This window comes from Arvicanthis niloticus, unplaced genomic scaffold (genome assembly GCF_011762505.2).
Source record: "Arvicanthis niloticus isolate mArvNil1 unplaced genomic scaffold, mArvNil1.pat.X pat_scaffold_78_arrow_ctg1, whole genome shotgun sequence".
NCBI classification, from domain to species: domain Eukaryota; kingdom Metazoa; phylum Chordata; class Mammalia; order Rodentia; family Muridae; genus Arvicanthis; species Arvicanthis niloticus.
Genome location: NW_023046387.1, coordinates 300,910 through 313,614, shown reverse-complemented (window position 1 = coordinate 313,614; position 12,705 = coordinate 300,910). Strand labels below are relative to the sequence as shown.

General features: G+C 42.7%; 1 protein-coding gene and 1 pseudogene across 1 annotated transcript; both read left to right on the top strand.

Moving 5' to 3' along the window:
* The first annotated feature begins 5,739 nt into the window (after positions 1-5,739).
* Positions 5,740-6,797, top strand: LOC117702423 (ribosome biogenesis regulatory protein homolog; annotated as a pseudogene).
* A 161-nt stretch (positions 6,798-6,958) lies between these two features.
* Positions 6,959-12,705, top strand: LOC117702424 (disks large homolog 5-like). The gene is made up of 6 exons (XM_034493593.2): positions 6,959-6,977; positions 9,196-9,336; positions 10,175-10,337; positions 11,484-11,615; positions 12,297-12,483; positions 12,622-12,705. Exons 1-6 carry the CDS (start codon positions 6,959-6,961, stop codon positions 12,703-12,705), a joined length of 726 nt encoding a protein of 241 aa, XP_034349484.2.

Sequence of the window (12,705 nt, the reverse complement as noted above, 5' to 3'; positions counted from 1 at the left end):
GTCTTGCCCTTGATCTCCACTTATTGCCAACCCTGGTTATGCATGCTGACCTCTGCAGGTGTCTTTATACTAAAGGCTCACCCCTATATTCTACATTCATTGACTCAAAACACCAAGAATGTGACTGAGGCATAGGTGTCTTCAACAAAAATCTAATGGTCATTCTAATGCTCAGGCATTGCTGTAAGCCACAATATTACCTTCTCCCTCATTAGAGCAGTATTCTCTAATACCAAGAAATACAGTTTTGGTGCAAACTAATAAGAGGTCATCAGGTCTTTGAGACAGTTGGTCTAGGGAGGAAAGGGCAGGATTAGAAATTTTGCATCTGGCCCTCTTCAGGGGTGTTCATCTTTTCAAAAAATTTAAAAGCCCTTATACAAAGAGCAAAGACACAAATCTGGTGTACTTTAGAGGAAAAAAACCAGATCCTCTGTCAGTGGAAGCTCACATCACTGGTAGTATGGTCAGAGAGCACCTCGCCATCAGATCCCATGGTCAAGGAGGTGAGTCCCGGGTCTCCTTTGCAGGCAACTTGCTCCTCTCATCCACAGGCCTTGGGAATCTGCTCCGGGCCGAGGAGGGGTGAGGCAGGTCTCAGGAATACGCAATGGGGCAGTGGTGCTCCAGGCAGCCCAGGTCTGATCGCCCCTTCAACCCCTCCCAGCTCTAGGCAAGCCCCTCAGGGAGCAGGTCTCTTGGTCCTGGAGCTAGAGCATAGGGTGCTGGTCAACTTTGCAGTCAAACTGGGTTCCACCACTAAAGTTTGCCAACTTGGCCGTTTCCTACAGTTTGCCTAGATGGATGAATGACTGGTACCTCATTGTGCCATTTGGGCTGGTTTCCTAAATTGTAGATTTTCTTTCATTTTAAGTCCTTGGAACACCAGTCCTACTCTCTTTCGGGATCTGGGTAGGATTCAGGGTTTCTCCAAAATAGTCAATACTTTTAAAGAAGGCACTCTGGTGAAAGCAACAATCAGGCATTTATAGTGGTGGAATTTAAGTCCACTTCAAATTTGGTTATGCTGTTCTCTTGGGGTAGGGCATGCATCCACATCTCGATATTAAATCAAGGCAATGTATTTAATATTAACATTAAGCACATGGGGAAGTAACGCTTTAAGAAACAGCACTTCTGTGAACAGCTTCCCATCTTCCAATACTTAATTGTGACAAAGCAAAAATACATTTGAAACACTCATGAGACATGTGCTGCAAACCACTATGTATTCCACTCATTGGGTTTCTTGGAATCTAAACTCCTGGCCATACACATGAGTCTGTGGGGCTGTGTCAACATTTAGTAGCAACAGCAAGCCAGCCATCCTATTCCAGCAAAACAGAATTCAGTGTTTAACTTGGAAGGAGGCTGGTGCGTGTTGGTTCAACTCTGGGAATTCTTGACATCTCTGCACTATGATGTTTCCTGCTGGGTTTGCTGTGCAGACTGATGAAACTTTCTCTCCTGTAGAAGTTCAATTATAGGTTTAGCTAATGTCTGGTGAAAGAAGGCATGTTTCATTTAACTGGTAATTTGGTTTCTCAGTTTGGGGCACACAGTCAACAATCACCCTTACTGACATGGGTTCTATTCCTTAGTGATGTTCCTCAGCATGGCACCATGCAGACATATGGCTGGGCATCTCTTCTGGGCCACTCTGGCCTACCACCCACAGTCTCTAGGTAGTGGCTGTCTGTCAGTAAGCACCACAACTCGCTGCAGGTCACCACCTGTCTATAAAGTGTTATCCTTTAAGATGCATGGCATTACCACACAGTTCTTGCTGGACTGTTTGCCTGTCCTGCACCAAAAGGTTTTTGAGAACAGACATATCATTTGACTTTGTATTTGCTGTGTCTCCCATCATTGTTCAGTTTGGTTAAGAAATTAACAGTGAACACCTATATACATTTATGCATCACTGTCTGCCAGCTTGAACCACCAGACTTAAAATACACTCTAAACTTAGTGTAAACTGTTTCTTATACTTTAGTACAATGCTTGCTACTCTATTCCTAGGTACCTCATGCCAAACCACTCACTTTATAATATTGGTTAAAGTCAGCAAATGGCATGGAGTAATCTATCCTGAAGACAGACTGTAAGCATCTCACAGGCAGGATTGAACTCTCATTCTCTTTCTCCTCTTTAATGCCTATGTAATAATCAGCCTTCTAAGAACTTGTTGAATGGCATAGATTTTACCCAGAAGTCTTTCAGTGGCAATGGTCAATACACAACTCAACACAAGCAATCAGTCAAACAAAAAAGAGGAAGGTATTAACTATGTAACTGAGTGAGAAGTCACCTGGCTTCCAGTGCTTAAACTATTGCCAGCAGGATTTCTCACTGCCCTTCTTTATTTCTTGTTTGGCTTTTCTGTGTTTGCTTTCTTGTGTTCACGTGAAGACATCTTTTGTCTTACATGGGAAGCGTTGTAACTTAGCAAACATGTTAAGGGTATCACTTTATTCTCTTCCACTGGAGATGATATCAGAAGAGGACAGTAACTTACCAACTAGATTTGGCTGCCATCCCTAAGCATCTCAGTGTGATCAGAGGAGTTAACTCTTGATGGCCAGGCTTGTGTCAGTTGCTTGTTTCTATAACCAGAGGATGGCTGTTACATGGGACAATCAAAACAGATTTGTGTATCTAACATTCCAAATCAGCACTTAGAACCACAAATATTTTGTGTGGTAGGGCTTTTTAAAATCTGTGGATTTTAATATGTAACATACAAATGTAATAATTTATATAATCAAAATAAGAGACCTTGCAGATAAAAGTTTAAACAGGAAGCTCATACAGGCTTTGCTTACACTTTATATAAATATGCTTAGCCTGAAGATAATTTAATATACATATTATGACTTACTATCAGATGTGGTGATACACTCTTTTAATCCCAGCACTTGGGAGGCAGAGACAAGTGGATCTCTGAGTTGGAGGTCTGCTATCCATAGCAAGTTCCAAGTCAGCAAGGACTATATACTGAGAAGCTACTATAGAAATGTACAATTAGAATATATTTACTATGCCTGAAATTTCTGTGCAAACCCTCATGTGAGGTCCACTTGTGTTTCCATGAAGAGACTCCAGTTTTGCACTTTGGAGCATTTCAACACTGTGAGTTTTCACGTGAGGGATGCTCAACCTATAGTCTCCTCCTGAATGTTCCAAGATAGGGAACTCTGAAATTCCCAGAGCACCTTAGTAAGAAAATACACAATACTGCTGTCATGGAAAAAGCTGACCTTTAGAACTTGGATACATTCTAAGTATTATAATCTACTCCTGAAAATAACTTTCCACTCAATAAGGCATCACAGGTGGTCCAAAATCCCAAAGTATTTGGAACATTTTCCAACAACCTACCTGTTGTGTGCCTAACTTGTTTTTCTTTCATTGGCCAAGGTACAGATTGGAGGTATAACCTTCTAAAGTGAATTACAGCTCATTAAAAATGATGGAGTCTATGATGTCCTGTTTGTCATGCATAAGATGTGCAAAGCCAAGACTAGATCAGGCTCCATGAAGTTCTTAAGGAATAATTTTCTTGGTTTGGGAAAATTTTTAACAAGCTCCTCTCCACAGGGTTGACTGAGAACGTGGGCTTGTCAGTGACTGAACACAACTTATTACCCAACGGAAATAGATGAGCAGCCACTTTTACCAACAGGAATTGTCCAAAGGACACTCTGGCAGTGCAGCCTTTTGTGCCTTGAAGTAACTATTGGGATTCAGCTTCATGATTGTATCTTTTCTCTTTCCTACCTTCAGGAACGTTTCAGCATAAAAAGCAGTTCATTTTTCTCACAGATTCCATCATTAACATGGAAGCCTAGGAAACATTATCTTCCTAAAGTTCTCTATCAACTTCTTCAAGCCTTGATGATAGAATCAATGCCAAAACTGAAAAATGCATTCCTAATTCCATTTATCTTTAAGGGGAGCAGGCTTTTGTCTAATTGAGAACTTGGAGTAAAATCTTCCTGTAGAAAAGAGAAACAGGCAATCCTATATGTTTCATATAAGTAACAGGTCACTCATTTACAAATAATTGACATTAGTGAACTGGTTGAAGGCTAGTTAAATGTGTAGCTTATTTACTATTTGAATTTTAATTGTGTTGTTCTATTCTAGTTCTCAACTGAGTAAGTACTTTACATTGTTCCATCAAACAAAAGTATTGTTTTTGGACAATGGTGGTGTATGCCTTTAGTCCCAACACTTGAGAGAGAGACACAGACATATTTCTGAGGCTGAAGCCAGCCTGGTCTACAGAGCAAGGTCCAGGTCAGCCAGGGATACACAGAGAAGAGAAGCCCTGTCTCAAATACAAACCAACAACAAAACAATAGTATCATAAAGGGAACAGACTTCGATTTTCTTTCTTTGGTGGCTGAGGCCACACTATTTTATAGCATTCATGGGGTCAGTAAAGATATTACAAACCCAGAACAACTGTGGAAAATGAAGCCTCAGCAGAACATGGAAGATGACAGTTACTTGGTAAAATAATGTCTTTAAAAGGTAATAAATAAAATCTATATACTTCAAGTGTATTCTGAATCTCCTAGTGTTGGGAAGGGCACTCTTTTCTAATCTGCTGATCTCTGTGCTCAGGTGCCTGTAGGTGAAGCTTTATAGTACAATTGAAGTGACTTGACCAATTATCAGTGCTTAGCTGTATAACCTCCATGGGTCCCTGAAAACCCTGGGTCCTGCATTTCTATGAATCAACTGGACCAGAACATCCCCAGAGCCTTTGGGTCCTTTCTAACACCTGTGCTTCTGAGTTTCAAAGCAAAAGTCATGATGGCCTGTATAATAGTAGTTTTGTAAGCATTTTTATAGGTAGATTACTAGAGAGTTCACCATGTAATCAGTGACTGACTGTTTAAACCAAATAAACTGTTTTGTGTAAAGAATCAGTTGTCTCACTTTAGATCAATAGCAATGTTTCTTGCTACATCATTTAAAAGGTGGCAGGAATTTTTGGTGCCAAACAGTTACCGTTTGAAAATATTCAATGTGCAATTCTAAAACTCACAAGCATATATGCCATAAAACAAAATTATTTTCATTTTTCCATTTAGCTCTCTTATTTGGTGTAAGGTAATGTTTAGTCAGAAAACTGTCCTTGCTGGTTCACTCAGGCTGTTTTAAAATGCAGGAATTACAGAGCCATTTTCTTTCTGGGTGGCGTGATTAGAAAGATATTGGATAGAAGAATGATTTATGTCAGGTGACTAGAGAACTCATCCTTAGACACTGGCAACTGTGGGTACTGTGGGGATGATTCTGTGTGCAATGAGGAGGAGAGCCTGAACATCTGACAGCAGTGGAAGCTTCTCCTCCAGCACACTTGGAGCTATGAGAAAAGACTTAAATAAGCAAGCGGTTCAAAAAGAATATGATAGGAAACACTCTGTGGAATTCATTTGAGTCTTTAAAATTTTTATTTCTCATTAGTCCCTGTGGAAACAACAAATTGTTCAACACACTTTTTATGAATTGCTGACTGGCACAAAACACGGTGGACAGAGAAGTATAATTTGTTGGAAAGCAGATTGTGTCTGCAGGAGTTCACTAGATAGTTAAATAGCTTTTTTCTAAACTTTCTGATCATTAATTCATCTCTTTTAGAAATATAAAACATAGTATTGTTGTAGTAGGGACACATTCTGCTGTTGCCCCAAAGTGAGGGAACACAGGTGTGCATCAAGAGTCATGGATGGCAAGAGAGTGGAGGAGCTGCTGGCCAAGGCAGAGCAAGAGGAGGCGGAGAAGCTGCAGCTCATCAAGGTGCACAAGGAGCTAGAGCTGGAATTCGACCTGGGCAACTTGCTGGCTTAGGACCACAATCCCCGGACAGTGCTGCGCCAGGCCGGACACTCACTGGATGCTGAGCTGCGGGCCCTGGCTACGGACAACATGCAGCTTCTCATCAACCAGCTACTGGCAGCTGCAGACCATGGAGTGCATGGAGGAGGCAGTGGTAGTGCGCTTGCTGGAGCCTGCCATATGCCTGCCCTGCGAGAAGCTGCTGCCCTGGCCCCTGCCCCTCACCCGCTGGCCTTAAGGGCATCCCATCCATTCCCAAAAGAAGACCAACCTCGTGTGGGACGAGGTGAGTGGCCAGTGGCGGTGCCTTGGGGCTACAAGGGCACACAGGATGACACTAAGGAATGGCTCATCAAGGTGCCTGGGAGCGCGAACCCCATGGAAGACCAGTTCACCAAGAGGATTCAGACCAAGAAAGAACCCGTGGCCAAGAAAGAGATGAACCTTCTGTGGAACCTGGCCCGCGAGCACAAGATGCAGATGACCAGCTCAGCTGGGCTGCACCCTTAGGGACACCAGAGTAAGGAGGAGCTTTGGTGGGAAATTTCCAGGAGCGCCTCCCCAAGGAGAAAGCACCCCGACCCTCTGGCAAGAAGAGGAAGTTTCAGCCCCCCTTTGGGGACTTCCCAGCCAAGAAAAAGAACCAGTGGGAGCTACTTCGAATCATGAACAGTAATAAACCTCAGCTGGACGTGACAAGGGCGACCAACAAGCAGATGAGGGAAGAGGTCCAACAGGAGCCTGCTAAGAGGAGGAAGATGAGCCAAAGGGCAAGAGAAAAAGGGGCTGGTCAGGACCTTCCTGCAAGAGAAAGGGCAGCCTGCCTGCTGGGTCAGGGAGAGAAAAGGAAAGGAGGCCTGGGAGGCAAGAAGCATTTCAGGCCACCTGAGTCAGGGGGCAAGAAGACAGGAGTGCCTCGCCAAAGTGAGAAGAGGAGGAAGTAGTGTTCTCCCCTCTGGACCTGTTCTGAAAAGCTAGGACTGTACTAAAGGTTAAGTTGTGCGTGCTGCAGGCTGGCTCAGGAGGTGGCTGCTGTCCTCAGTGAGATTGACATTGAAGTGACACGTTTGCCTCCCCACGAGAGTCAGTACTGGACTACGAACTAATGGAGACGCTGACTGGAAGTTAGTGTATTTTGGAACATGTGAATTATAGAAATGATATGGTCAGAACCAGGAGTAAGTTAAGGCCTGCCTTTTTTATCTTGACTTTGGATAGTGGGTAAGAGTTGATCAGATTTCTGAGTTATAGTAGATTGGTTTCAACATTTTTGCATTATTTTTGTAACAAACCTTATATATTTATCAAAGCAAAGGAGGATGGGGAAAATTACGTCCACCTGTGATTTACAAGTATTGTAAAGGTATGCTTTAACCTGATGTTGCTTTTAACTTTTACTGTTGGTAGGGGTTGTATGTGAAGTCAGTAACCTGGGTACCAGTATGGAGTGTGCTTGAGAAAAACAAAGTAGTTACAATGGTTATAAAAAGACCCCTCCCTGGGCGGTGGTAGCCCATGCCTTTAATTCCAGCACTGGGAGGCAGAGGCAGGCTGATTTCTGAGTTCGAGGCCAGCCTGGTCTACAGAGTGAGTTCCAGGACAGCCAGGGCTACAAAGAGAAACCCTTTCTCAGAAAAAAATGATAAATAAATAAATAAATAAATAATAAATAATAAATAATAAAAAGACCCCTTGTATTAGGAAAACTTTGCCACTAACTATTAATATTAAAAGTATAGTGCTTTTTGATGTTGGTTCAGGTTGTGCATTTGGCCAGTGAATTGCTTTAAGTGATATATTGGAATCACACTAAGTAATGGTAATTAACCTTGTAATTGTAATTAACCCAAGAAAATGGTTGTCATTTTGTGTGTAACTGATGGCTTTTGTTTAATTGGCTTGAGTTTACCAAGTGCTGGTCTGGAATTCAGTATGGAGCCAAGGCTGAGGTTAGAGAGGAGCAGCCACACCCAGCAGAAGACTTCATGTTTATTTCTGTCCTGGATGTTTTTTCCCCGTTTCATTGTTTTATTTTTGGTCTTAATAAACTTATCTTTGCAAAATTAAATCATATATATATATATATATATATATATATATATATATATATATATGCAAAGAGTAAGACTATACAATGAAATTCATACTTTCATTTATTGAAATCACCCTGCTATTCCTGCTGTTCTCATAAAACCACAAGCACATAATGAAATTCATTTCTATACTAGGATTGACTATTATTCCAAATCCTTTTCATTTTTACCTAATAAATCCACTGCTGTTTCTCTGCAGAATTGCCACCTTTGATCATTGTCATAGTGATACTACCTGGCTGAAGGAAGTAGCCCAGGACAACACACACAATTTGGAAAGGACTTACATGATTTTTTCACTCTTACTCCTGAGAGGTTAGGTCACATTGTACCATAGATTCAGAAGGCAGAAGCCACAGATGACAGTGCCAAACACAGTCCTTCCTGAACTACTGGACACATTTAAATGGAGGTTTCACTGGATCTCAGTGAACTCTTGAGTTCTCAGTGGAACTCAGAAAGGTAGATATTGGAGAAGTGATGGCTAATGGAACTACAGAGCAGCAATCCAATGTCCCTGTTGACCTTTGCTCAAGATGCCTACTATGTCTGGTTGTAATGGAGAAAGGGAGAAAGTGGGGTTTTATCTTCTGAAGAAGAGACATAAACTTTACAATTGGATATTCCCTTGGACCTGAACTCCTTCCTATATTGCCATGAACAAGGGAGTTTACATTGCAAAAATGGGATTGTGGAAACACATGTCTGAATATATTGAAACAATGTCTCCTCTCAAGGCATGTGCACAATAATTAGATATAATCCAACTTGCATACAATTAAAGGTGCAGGAGAACCATTGTTGCATTTGGGAACCAGGACACCCTGGGGAACTAGACTGTGGTACATGAATGGTGCCTAAGGGTAGATTTATCATGGAGAAGAATCTCCCTCAAGCAAGGACCCTAGACCTTTAGGTACTAACAAAGATGAGCAGCCCATGCCAAGACCCTAATCAACTCTCCCGTCCAAAGTTCTTGCCTTGTAACGAAGCAGAGAGAAATCTCTATCTTTGAAGTGAAAGTTGTCAAGGTGTATCCCCTGAGTCAAAAGAGAGACTCCAGGAAAGGGCACCTCAGGAACTGGTCAATGTGGGGCAAGCTGGTCAGCAGGTAGGCCATGGCAGTTTCCAGTGACATCATCAGTAGTCACTTCCCTGGACAATCTCTTGTATCCAGGAGAACCCTAGAAGCGTCTGTGATGTCACCAGTGTTGTGGTGACACCAACTGCCTGTGGAGTATTCCTTCAGAGCCTCTGGGTTCACAAGCAGTCATGTTGTCCATGCTGCACAGGCTGTTTCATAGGGACAATACAATACAACCAGAGACCAGACCTAGGCAGAAGGCATTCTGTAAAGCAGGAAGAAGGAGATGGCCCTGGGGAAGACACAGTGAGTCCTGGGCAGTGCATGGGGAAGCTTCCTGGAGGAGGGGCGCTTGAGCAGGTCCTTACAGGAGAAGGGCTTAGCATCTGGAGCCTCAACATTTCTCAATGGCAGACCCAGAGTCCAGAATTTCTGATGATTATTTTGGCAGAGATCCAGGAACTGACAAGCCTTCAGTTGCTTTGCTGAGAGATCTGAATTTCCTGCTGAGTGGCAAAGGATGCCAGGAGAAAGTTCTGTGAGAATAACAAAGCCTTCCTCTCAGGATAGAGTGCTGAAGCATTTCATCCTCAATAGATTCCTGTAGGTTACATGAATATGTGATACCAAGAACAGAGAGGGATAATCCCCTTGTCAAGTATCAAGGTCTCAGAGACTTTGGTCTGGAACACACATGATGTGGACTGAATTACAGTCTGGGATAAGTGTAGCAGTGTGTGGTATCTCATCATGCATTTAAAAAGCAAGGATAGGTGTTGGCTTGTGGGAGATGTTTGGTGCTGGTGTTTATGGTCTTTTTTTTTTTTTTTTTGTGCTAAGCAGTACCGACTACATCTTCAGATATTAACTGACAATGCCCTCAATTTCTTCTTGACTGGGAAAGCTTAAGCACATCAGGGTTAGTGGGACTGCAGTAGGGACTGAGCCATATGTTTAGTAATGGTGGTTGGGAGCAGGGACATAGGTGAGGAGTCCAGCTTGAAGATAGCTTTCCTGCTCTTTCAGGAATTCACTGTGTCTCTAGAATTCCCTCTTCCTCAGGCTTCTCTGTGGGAATAAGTATGGTTTCTCCTTTTCATGTCATATTTTCTCTACAAGTTTCCTTGTGTTTCTCTACCTGAAGGGTCTGTTGGGAAAGAGTCCTCCCAAGCCTTCACCATCAGTGAGCAGGAGCAGAGAATGAAGAGGTTGGAGAAGCTCAAAAGGGACCTCGAAAGAATGAGTAATGAGAGAGATGAACTCCGGGGAATCCTGGCACATTATAATGTCAAAGATTTGAACAACAGGTAATCATTATGCCCAGTTGTCAGTTGACTATCTTGGGCCCTCTCTGTTGACCCCAGATTTCAACATATCACAGGAAGCTACAACTCCAGGCTGTCCTCATGTCAAAATGTATTTTGCTATTGGATATTCAACACAGAACTTGAAGTTCAGACAGGAGTGAGATGGGATCACAAGCTCTTTTGATTCCTTCAAAAGAAAACTATAGCCTGTGGCATGAATCATTCAGGAAATAGCAGTATTAGTGTGTGAGCTCTTATCATGCATTTTAAGATGCCTGGACTGGTATTGCTTTGTGGGAGATGCTAGCTGCTGTGTGTTTATGGTGAATCATTTTTGTAATTTTCTGGAGCTTCTTTGGGTCCATTTAGTCCTGTTAACAACTGGGAGGACCTGGTTCTATATGCTGCCCCTCAGTGTGAGTGGATTTCTGGCAAGTCATCACTGCTTTTCTCAAATACTGTTCAGTTTACACTGAGATAATGTCACATCACTGTATGTACTTCACATTGTGATAGTCTATGTGTGTGTGTGTGTGTGTGTGTGTGTGTGTGTGTTCATGTATGTCTGTGTGTGTGTATTCCACTTATGATCCAGGGAGTCTGTGTAGTGTGATGGGGCTGGAGACTTTACCCGACTGACTTTTTAGGTAATGATAGTGATGAGGCCATGGAGGGTCACTTGTAGCATCACAGCACATGATCTCTGTGTGCACCTCTGATGGGCATTAGAAAATCCGGATATAGGCAGTAAACCCTTTTCCCTGTAAATACTGAAGTGTGGAATTTATGTAGTGATAGAACCAAGAATTGAGAAAACCTTTTCTACAAGGTGAAAAAGTGTCATCACAGGATTAATTTGGACTCAAGACTGTGTCATAGGCTCCTGGAAAGTTCATGGAGACCTAATCTATTCCTTCAAGACCCCTCATGGAGCCAAAGCAGGTCAGCTCCCATTTTTTAGTTCCCTAGCTCTACTGTGCCCAGATCAAGTGTAACAAGTTTAATAAGCACCAAGAGGACCCAGTACAAAGGCATTAGGTTGTGGTATATATGGGCTGGGGTAGTTCACGATTCAACTTGAATTGATGTAATCCTTGAATCCTTAGTTCATGGATTATTTGCTTCTTGGGCCACACCCTTCCACAGGTTCAACTTTGAGACGATCATGCTGGAGATGCAACATGACCAGATGACTCGCGATCTCAAAAACATTCCTCAGCAGATCAGTGAGGCCTTGTATAAGTGCCAGGAGTTGACTAAAAATAATCAACTTTACAGGTGACTCACACTGTTTTTTCCCCAGCACTAGGCAAAGAATGTGTCTGCCTGTCATTTTCTTTAAAACAAAGTGAGGACTCTGGTTCTATACTTTTGCCTCTCAACAGGAAGCTTCCTCCCTCAAAGAAAGGCTCTAGGATTGTGATCTCTTGAAATCATTTTGATCAAGTGTGATGAGTCTGTGAGCCCCTCCAATCATTGTCCTTCCAAAGTCAGTATCCTCTAAATAGAAAAGGTGTGCACCTTGATGGAGACATCAATCAACCTTGAGTCTCTGGGGCACTGAAAACACATTTACAGATCTGGTTTGCATGAGACACATAGAATGATGTGTACCTGTTGGGTCTTCTCTCTTCTCCTAGAGAAGCTTTGCCCTGTCTCTACCTAGAGGTGGTTCTCTAATACCAAAGACATATATGCAATCATGGGTCCCATGTCCTCTTCTGGGAGATACATGAGTCCCTGTTTATGTCAGGGATTTCAGAAGTACCTTGAGTCTTCTGGAATGTTGCTTTCTTCTGGATTTGACCTTCCTATATGTGAGGTCCCATGGCTACTCTGGTCTGTAGTCTGGGGCTGTCTGGGGATCAGGGCCCATGATGAGAAGGGATGGTACTTGGAGAAGTGGGAGGAAGATGGATGGTGCCTGGGAATAATCACCATTTCTTCTTTGTGGTTCAGCATCAGGAACTGTCACCTCCTGACAGAATCTCTTCTTATGAAGAGTGAAGTAAAAATGCTCTGGAATGAAAACAGGCAGCTGCTTAAGGAGCAGATTACACTGGAAGTGTGTTCTAAGGAAACAAGGAGGCTATGTGTGGAGGCCAGCATGAAGATCTATGACAAATTTTCCAAGCATATCCAACAGGTAAGATGCATGGAGGATGCTTAGGAGCAGGTTGCCCTCATGTCTAACCATAAACAATGTCAAGCCCAGATAACCATCCTCCACCTTGTCCAGGCACTCTCCTAATTCTTATCCAGTTGTTCTGTGATCATTCACAAGACTTTCTGTGGAGTTAGGCTGTCTCAAAAACTCGATGATTGGCAAGCACACCCTCCTGATGAACTACAAGCTGAAGTTCATTAA

Bases quoted from the DNA above. Each gene is read 5' to 3' on its own strand.
- LOC117702424 (XM_034493593.2), top strand. The intron at 9,337-10,174 runs GTGAGTCCTGGG...CTCTACCTGAAG, and splicing joins ATGGCCCTGGGGAAGACACA to GGTCTGTTGGGAAAGAGTCC. The intron at 12,484-12,621 runs GTAAGATGCATG...ATCATTCACAAG, and splicing joins TTTCCAAGCATATCCAACAG to ACTTTCTGTGGAGTTAGGCT.